The sequence below is a fragment of the Otolemur garnettii genome, unplaced genomic scaffold, assembly GCF_000181295.1.
Source record: "Otolemur garnettii isolate 467f Iridium unplaced genomic scaffold, OtoGar3 scaffold00019, whole genome shotgun sequence".
Lineage (NCBI taxonomy): Eukaryota > Metazoa > Chordata > Mammalia > Primates > Galagidae > Otolemur > Otolemur garnettii.
This window is the reverse complement of record NW_003852414.1, coordinates 4,467,489-4,476,812: the sequence shown is the minus strand read 5'-3', so window position 1 is coordinate 4,476,812 and position 9,324 is coordinate 4,467,489. Positions and strand designations below refer to the sequence as shown.

The window sequence follows — 9,324 nt, the reverse complement described above, 5'->3', positions numbered from 1 at the left end:
AAAAAAAAAAAAAAAAAAGAAATGTGCCTGAAAACAATGAACTACACATAAACACACTGTCCTACCTTTTTTAAGGCTATCATTTAGTTGTAATGTATTTTTGCTTACACTTAAAAAAGACTAATGTTTATCAGTTTATCCAAAAGCCAACTGTCTATTGCTGATTCACAAACTGATCACCTATCCATTGTTTCTAATATTAACCCTTAAATATATTTATACTACTATAGAAACTTCAAAGAACTTACAAATAACTTTCTCCAGTAGAAACCTAGAATAAATTAATGTTCTCTGTGGTAATTATTTGTTTTCCTTTAGCTCTTTCTTTGTATTTTGTCATATATGGGCCACATCGAAGGTTACTAATCTCATGTGACTAAATCCATGACTCCTAAATGTTAGTATTCCAACAGAATCACAGTGATAGTTACAGGTTTGTGTAAATATACTCAGAAATCTAGAAAAATAAGACATTCTTAAGAAAATACAAAAGGAAAAAGAGCTTTGATGTGTCAACAACTGCTGAAGCCGACAACTGTAACCACAAAAACTCGTAAGTAGCCTCAAGTCTGACAACTAATCCAGGCCTTCCAAGCACCCAGATTCCATGTAAAATATATCATCCTAAAGGACTACTGCCCTTCTCCATCTCTGCCTTGCTGTGACGTCACTTATAGCCAAAGAGTTTTTCTTTTGGTCTTAGTAACAAAGAACCAGACCGATGGTCTTCACACAGTAGTAGCTGGCAGTTATTAGTGACCTAACAACTTGTTTGCCCAAAGCCTACCAAGAAGGACATGGAGCTAAGACATTTATTTTCTAGGGCTGAATTTTGGAAACCTTAATATACATTAAAACCATAAAGAACTTTAGTCCAGTCTTAGAATTCAATGCTTTGTCAATGGTAAATATTCCATTCCCTGTGACCTCTCTGCCCCTATTTCCAAATTAAATAGCCCAAACCACAGAGTACTAAATACAGAATGCAATTAGAGGGAAAATTAACAAATTAAAATTTTGCATCATATTGCCAAAAAGGTGAATTTAGTTTTTAGTCATAGTTCACTGTTTGTATACAGTATCTTACCACCCACTTTTAATCTCTTTGAGCCGGGAGTTTTATTTTCAGAGATCAGACCTCACAAAATCCTCACATTTTGGTCTCCCTGACAAAATTAGCCAACTCTGGTTACATCTGACACTACAAAGGAACAATGTCCTGGTATTCTTGGTATTATCAAAACCAATTTTCTTCAAGATAGATCTTAATTGTGTAAGTATGGATTTAATACTGGTCAATTTTTATCTTTTTTATAAGCTTGCTCTTATAATACTTTCTGGCTGATACACACAAGTTAACACTTTTCCCCTGGGCTGTTACCTCCTAAAACCCAGTAAGAGAGGAAATACTGTATCTTTCTGAGTACCTAATGACCCAATCAGAATCAGTCAGAACTGCTGGAAGATGAGACAAAGTTGATGACTCCCATTTCAAAAAACAACAACAAAAAACCTCAACTATTTCTTTTTACAGTCCTCGACTTGCCATCTCTAACTGTTAACATAAGTCATTCATCACTCAAGAGTGGGTGAACATCTGAGGATTTGCAGCTATTTGGTGGTTTTTTCTTCTCCCCGGGGAAAACAATATGGCCCAACACACCTAAGTTATGTGTCTACAAAACTAAGGATCTTTACTATTTAAGGTATAGTAGGCCGGTCTCAGAAGTAATCCAAAACACCAGAAGCATCAGTAACCCTAACTGCATATGCAAAACACAGACACTCAACTTGCTCCCCGGACGGTTCCTCCAGCGCCCCAGGTGGGGGAGTGTCCCAGGCTGCGACTAGGCGCCTCCGTCTCACGGCGCCGAAGACTGGGGTGGGGACGACCCAGGAACGCCGGAGCTGCGCACTGTCCCTCCTCTGGATTATCCCAACCAGCAAACCCCTCTGTAGAGGGCTGGGGACCCCACCGCTCCCTCTCAATCCCGCACCCCACTACTTCCCTAAACTCCCGGCTCCTCCAGGCCCGAAGGAGCGAGACGAGGGTGGGGGAGAGAGGGCGAGGGTCACTCACCGCGATCATGACCGTGTCTTCTCCCTGAAACTTGGCGATGTACTTATCGCCGCGGTTCACTTCAGAGTCGTTGAGAGGTCTGAAGCGACACATCACTTTGATGTTGCACTCGGCCGGGTCCGCCATCTTTCTCGCAGCCCGGGCCGGGGGCCGGGAACCACTCCCCGCCTCTCAGTCTCGGAAGAAGCAGGCCGGCGCCGAGACCCTGGGGTCGCGAGGGCCACGAGCGTCAGCAGACCGCCGCGCCGCGATTTCCGAGGGGAAGGCGGCCGGGGAGCGGGGACTCAAGTGCCGGCGCCGGCAGCCGTCGCCCTGGGGCTCACTTCCGATCCATCATGGCAGCCATGGCGGCGGCACCGGGCAGAGCGTCCGCGGCTCCTCAGCTTTTCCCTCGCCGGCCTGGGCAAGCAGCGGGGGCCGAGGAGTCTGGGCGCGGGGGGCGAGAAAGAGGGCTCCTCCCTCCTCCTCGTAAAGAACAGGCCGGGCCCACCCGTCGGCCGGCTTCGCTGTCGGCTCGCCGGCTGCCGCCCGATTTCTCCCGAGGCCGCAGACCGGCGGCAGGGCGGCGGCAGGGCGGCGCGGGAGGAGGACTACGCAGGCGCGGTGGGCCCGGCGGCCGGGCGACCAATCAACGCGCTCGCCGGGTCCCTGTGCGCTCGGCCGCTGCTCCTCGCCGCGAGTAGCAGATTCGAGTCTTCCCGCTCGCCTGGGTGGTTTTGGACGTGGGGTGTCGGCTCCCCACCACCATCCTGAGCCGCCGGACGCTTCCCCAGAGCCAAAGAGCATGCACTTACCTTTCTTTTCTTTGGGGAAAAAGGAGTTTGTTGGAACGACTCAATATTGTGGTGTTTTAAATGAAATATACTATATTCCTATAAGGAAGTGTTTGCTTTCATATTGTCAGGGGGTGGAGTGGGGGAAGAATCAGTCCTGGCCCATGCATGGTGCCAGAAAAAGGAAGATTTGAATGATTGGTGAGGCAAGGCTCTCTGGTTGAAGCGGTGGCACCTTCCTGAAAGAGTGGGTTGCAGAGACTGAAATAAATAAGAAAGGGAAGGGAAGTTTTTCGTAAGGAGTGAAGAAAGTGGCTGAAGAAATGTCGAACAGTGGAGTGAGGTGGGAGAAGAGCCCTTATGCCCCACTCACTCTGCAGCCTCTGTCGTCCGCAGCTGCCCAGAGCCAGGCACCCCAGCCCTGCACATTTCCTGCCTCTCAGGTGCACAGGGAATCTGAGGACCCAGGTCCTCCATAGCGACACGTGGAACTCATCAATCTCAATACCGCAGGAATGACTGGCCTGGGGCTAAACATGGTCTTAAAAGGCCTAGATATGTTTGTGGATTACATGTTTAAGGAAAACCACTCCCTAGTTGACTTCGCCTTGTATTTTCAGAAGATAGGTATCATGATAGGTACCCGTGACAGTTCTTTATGTGGAAGTGGCTCTGAAGTGGGTGTGAAGTGAGGAAATTGCAATTACGACTTGAGTCAAAACCTTGCGGGCAGTTAGGGTAGGGGTCAGAAGGAGTCGGCCAACAGGATAAGAAAGTCAAAAGAATGCACATATGCTAGGCTAAAATAAATGTAACCAATACTTATTTTACTTTAGCCGTAATATCTTTTTTTTTTTTGAGACAGAGCCTCAAACTGTCACCCTGGGCTCACAGCAACCTCCAACTCCTGGGCTTAAGCGATTCTCTGGCCTCAGCCTCCCAATTAGTGGAGGCCACAAAGCCTGGCTTTTTTTTTTTGGTTGTAGTTGTCACTGTTGTTTGGCAGGCCCAGGCTGGATTCGAACCTGCTGGTTCTGGTGTATGTGGCTGGCGTATTAGCGGCTTGAGCTACGGGCATCCAGCCAGCCATAATATCTTTATGTTGGTAAAAGATGGAATTCCTTTAGTTGGAGCATGTGGGCAGTTGAGGCAACACGTCCCTAATTGAACTCTCCTCATTAGCATAATAAAAACACACCAGCACATGACAGTTTACAAATACCATGGCAACCCCACCCCCCCAATTATCCTACATGGACTAAAAAGGGGAAAGACAGCTTTAGTTGCAGAACTCTCCACCCCTTTCCCAGAAAATACACGAATATTCCTCCCCTGGTTTAGCACAGCAATAATATTCAACAAAGGTGGCGCCTATAGCTCAGTTGGCAGGGTGCTGGCCACTTACACCCAGGGTGGCAGATTTGAACCTGGCCTGGGCCTGCTAAAACAACAATAACAACTGCATCAAAAAAAAAAAAAATAGCCGGGCGTTGTGGTGGGCGTCTGTAGTCCCAGCTACTTAGGAGGCTGAGGCAGAGAATCGCTTGAGCCCAACAGTTTGAGGTTGCTGTGATGTCACAGCACTCTACCTAGGGCAACAGCTTGAGACTGTCTCAAAAGTATATATATTTTAGACAAAAAAGAGGGGGCCCTAACCCTGGGGGACCACGGATCCTCTCTGGATCAGTCCGGATCAGTCTACTCTGTTCTATGTGTACGTTGTTTTCCGTCTGCTCTCTGTTTTTGCCCATATCTTGTACCCCTGCCTTGAATATCTTCGTGCATGGATGGCAAGATCCTCTGCTGGGGTAAGGTGGTAGTCTAGCCCAATAATTAGGAACCTTTCTTCTGGTCCTCATTTTTTGTTTGTAAAATGAAGAACTGGGCTATGAAAACCCTCAATTGCCCCTGTGCTCACCCAGTCGTCTTACTACTTTCAGAAACAAATCCAGGGTTCACCGGATTCAGGTGTATTCATCCATTGGAAGGAGGAAGACCTCACACCAGAGAAACTATGGAGGATTTCACAGAAGGGAAAGATGGAGTTATCTCCGGGTTTGGGGGGGGAGTGTGGAGTGTTGGTAAAATTTTAAATAAAGCATTGTTTTAAGCAGCTCCAAACAAAGCAGAGCTGTGAGTAAAGGCAGCAACATAAGGTCTGGGCTAATATCAACCCCAAGTCCAATTTCCTTGACTACTATAAAGTTCAAATAGATGCGAAATGGTGCCTTCAGAAACCCTTTTATGAAGCTCTTCACTTGCCTTGGAAATGAAGGCTTCTTCTCCATGTCTTAGATCCTTCAAACAAGAATGGGATTATTTATTCTTAATGATATGATTTCAAGCAGCAGTTTCTAATATTCTATAAAAGAACCCAGTTTCTCAGTAAGAAATTGGTAATCATTGGCTCGGCGCCTGTAGCTCAGCAGCTAGGGCGCCAGCCACATAGACCAGAGCTGGTAGATATGAACCCAGCCCTGGTCTGCCAAACAACAGTGACAACTACAACCAAAAAATAGCTGGGCGTTGTGGCAGGCACCTGTGGTCCCAGCTACCTGGGAGGCTGAGGCAAGGGAATCACTTAAGCCCAAGAGTTTGAGGTTGCTGTGAGCTGTGACGCCAGAGCATTCTATCAAGGGTGACATAGTAAGACTCTATCAAAGAAATGAAAGAAGGAAGGAAGGAAGGAAAGAAAGAAAGAAAAAAGAAAAGGGAAGGAGGAAGGGAGGAAGGAAAGGAAGGAAAGGAAGGAAGAAAAATAAATCAGTAGTCATTCAAAGAAGGTTGTTGTGACACTTTATGGATGTAGCATTTTGTCCTTCTTTGCAGCTGGCTTTATCTGTGACTGTTATAGTCCAGTCTGATGAATGAAAGGTAGATTTTTACCTTCTCCCTACTTCAGTCCTATTATTTTTCATCTGACTTCTTCATCATATCTATATTCTGTTCTCCTTAACTCTAACTTCAGAAGAAGACAGCTCCCTCCCTAAAACTAAATTTTCAGTTACATTTAGAATTGTTTCCAGCGTCTTCCAATACCTGGACCCTACCAAGGGCCAACATCTTCTTACATCTTTGATTTCTCCCTTTTTCTCAGCTTCCTTGAAGGACAAAGAAAAAAAGAAAGAAAAAAAAATATGCTCAGTCTCTTTTTCTTTTAAAACAATGACAACAAAACCTAACTCCTTCATTGGTTTCTGTTGACTAGTAGCTTTCTGTCAAAGACAGACAGAGTCAGATACTAGTTACAGTGGTAAGGACTGTAGATTTTAGTTGTAATCCAGCATCGTAAGGGGGAGAGAGCCCAGAGTGAGCTGAACTCAGTGGTGATTTGTACAGAGATAATTGGACGTTGTAAAGGGAGAATGGGGGAACAAAAAGGGGGACCCAGTATAGCTGGAGAAGTGAAAAATTACAAAAAGAGAGACGTGGAGATTGTTCCCCTCTGGTTGGGCTTATTAACTGGCAGGAATGAAGGTCATGCTCTTTGCCACGCGCAGAAGCTGGGAGACAGGGGTCTTATCTTCAGGTGCTAGCTGGAACAAACTTCCTTTCTGGTGATCTTGACTTTCTCAGGGAGGCACATTAAAGGAGGCCAGAGTCACCCTAGGACCCTAGGGTGTTTGTTCAAATCTTTTGGGCCAAGTTTGAGGCCTAGCTGCAAAAGGTCTCAGAGGAACCTGGCCAGAGTTTGGTCAGGGAGAATCTTTGTTACTTCTTGCTGCCATGAAATAACAGAAGTTGACTAAGAGGGACTGTGTCTGACTACTCAGAGCCAGTCCTGTCCGATACAGCAGCAGCTATTCAACTCTGGCCACAGGAGACCGTGCGCCCACCACTGTCATGTCTTCCTATTTTCTAGAAAAGGCATAACCAGATGTCATTAAAACTCCCAATTTTTAAATTAAGTGAAATTGGCCATTAATTTAAATATACTTTAAACACTGAGCTAAGTAAAACATGCCTCTAGGCTGGGTGTGGCAGGAAGATGTCAAACTTTGCAGGACATCTCAAAGTCTCTGTCCTCATTTTTTGACAATTGCTGCAATCTCTCATCTATGACCCTGGCCTTTATATACTTTTTTATTTTTTCTTTCTTTTTTCTTTTTTTAAGAGACAGAGTCTCACTCTGTCACCCTCAGTAGAGTGCTGTTGCATCACAGCTCACAGCAACCTCCAGCTCTTGGGCTCAGGCGATCCTCCTGCCTCAGCCTCCCAAATAGCTGGGACCACAGGTTCCCACCACAATGCCTGGCTATTTTTTGTTGCAGTTTGGCCAGGGCTGGGTTCAAACTGGCCACCCTCAGTATATGGGGCCAGCGCCCTACTCACTGAGCTACAGGCACCACCCTCTTTACGTATTTATTTATTTATTTTTGAGACAGAGTCTCACTACGTCACCCTCAATAAAGTGCTGTGGCATTACAATTCACAGCAACCTCAAACTCTTGGGCTTAAGAGATTCTCTTGGCTCTGTCCCTCCCTGTAGCTGGGACTACAGGTGCCTGCTACAACACCTGGCTGTTTTTTTGTTGCAGTTGTCATTGTCATGTAGCAGGCTCTGGCCAGGTTTGAACCCACCAGCCTGGGTGCCCTAACCACTGTACTTTGGGTGCTGAGCCAACCCTGGCCTTTTTAATCTGTGTGGCATTCCATCTCCCCAGCAGCTTATAGGTCACCTTCTTTAGGGGGTTGTGCCATAATCTCAAATGTAACATTCCAGAAATGAAATTAATTGGCCTTTACTCCCTGCCAGTACTTAATATTCAAAAGTCAATACTCAGCTCTCTAGTTTTGTGACACCAATTGAATACCAGCAGGTAATCTCACTGGTATTTGAAATATCAGCATTATTCCATATATCCAGGCTAAAAAAACTACAGTCACCTTGAACTCTCCTACTTCCTTTATCCTCTACATGAGCAAAAGAGAAACTTGGTACCTGAAGTTCCTGAACTTCGACTCTGTCTTTCCCCTGTGTTCCCCAATGCAGAGAAGCGGAGGAATGATTGATCTAGGGCAGTGACTTTCAAACTCTTCTCTGTAGACACAGAGATTCCACAGTGGTGACTCCAGGAGACTCCATGAGTCATGGGGAAGGAAAGGAAGTAAATGGAATGGTGGTGAAGTGAGGCCCTGGGAACCTCTGCGTAAGCAATCCTGCCTCAGCTTCCCAAGTATCCAGGCCTTCGGGTGTGTGCAGGTGAATTGGATTGTGTTTTTGGATTGTGTTTTCTGTTTCTGTGAAGAATGTCATTGGCGTTTTCATAGGGACGGCACTGAATCTATAGATCACTTTGGATAGTAAAGACACAAATGTCATTTTATAAATTTCTTCTGGACTGATTAGTTTCCCAGAGAGGAAACCTCTAATGGCTTACAAGGTCAACATAAGTCTAGCTGCCAGCTAGACTCACTTTGCTTTGAAGTGAGTGGGGTTGGGTGATCTCAACGCTCAGAGACTTTGTTTCTTTGTTGTCAGTAAGGCACTTAAACTTAACTTCAGCTGTGTCTGGTGTTCCTGCGTCCACACCCTCTTTGATTCACTTTCTCAAGAAAGTGAGCTTTCTCTCTTCTGTTGTGCTTGGGGTAGGGACAATCTTCTGGCACTTTTAGCAGAAAGAATTGCATTTTTTTTTTTTTTTTTGGAGACAGAGCCTCACTTTGTCACCTTTGGTAGAGTGCTGTGGCATCACAGCTCACAGCAATCTCCAACTCTTGGGCTGAAGTGATTCTCTTGTCCCAGCCTCCCAAGGAGCTGGGATTACAGGCGCCTACCAAAGTGCTCGGTTTTCTGGTGTTCTATATAGAAAATCAACTCACATCTTGACTTTCTGCCCTGTAAGCTTAGGTTTTAGTATTTTCCAGCCTTCTTAGACAGTTACACAGTTCCAACATTTTGCTGAAACCCTGTTTACTGAAGGACTTTCACATTTTCTTTACACTGGTGGCTTTAGGACTTTTGTTATTTCTTCACTGTTATTTCAGTGGTACTTTGGGGGGGGTCAAAATAAATGTACATTTTAATCTGCTATATTCAATTGTCCGTGGTATACATTTTGGTCTCTAGTTGTATACGTATCTTATCACCCCATGAATATAATAATTTCCCTGAAGGCAGCGCCTGTGACTCATTTTCTCCAACAATGTTAAGCTCAGTGCTCAGGCTCTCTTAAGAGCTAATAAATCTTCTCTACTGATTGAAATTGGAATTCAATGGGTGCCTATTCATTACGTGATCCGCTCAAAAGAGGGTGGGATACAAGTGTGAACAACTTCCCAGGACCTGTAGCGGGGGAGTTTGAATAAGTATAAATCATAGAGATAGATTCTATAACAGCTGTGCCGTGACAGCTCAAAGAATGAATATTTGGGGGAAACTTTCTAACCATCTGAAGTTGATATCAGGGGTGACTATCAAGATCTTTCTCGGCTCGGCGCCTATAGCTCAACCGGCTAAGGCGCCAACCA

At 45.5% G+C, this 9,324-nt stretch overlaps 1 protein-coding gene across 1 annotated transcript in view; it reads right to left on the bottom strand.

Moving 5' to 3' along the window:
* Positions 1-2,630, bottom strand: part of KIF5B (kinesin family member 5B) — a 51,363-nt gene extending 48,733 nt beyond the window's left edge. Inside the window, exon 1 of the mRNA XM_003786724.3 lies at positions 2,081-2,630. Within this exon, the coding sequence (XP_003786772.1) occupies positions 2,081-2,206 (126 nt within the window). The 5' untranslated portion in view covers positions 2,207-2,630. The remainder of the gene's footprint in view (positions 1-2,080) is intronic.
* Positions 2,631-9,324: the final 6,694 nt, after the last annotated feature.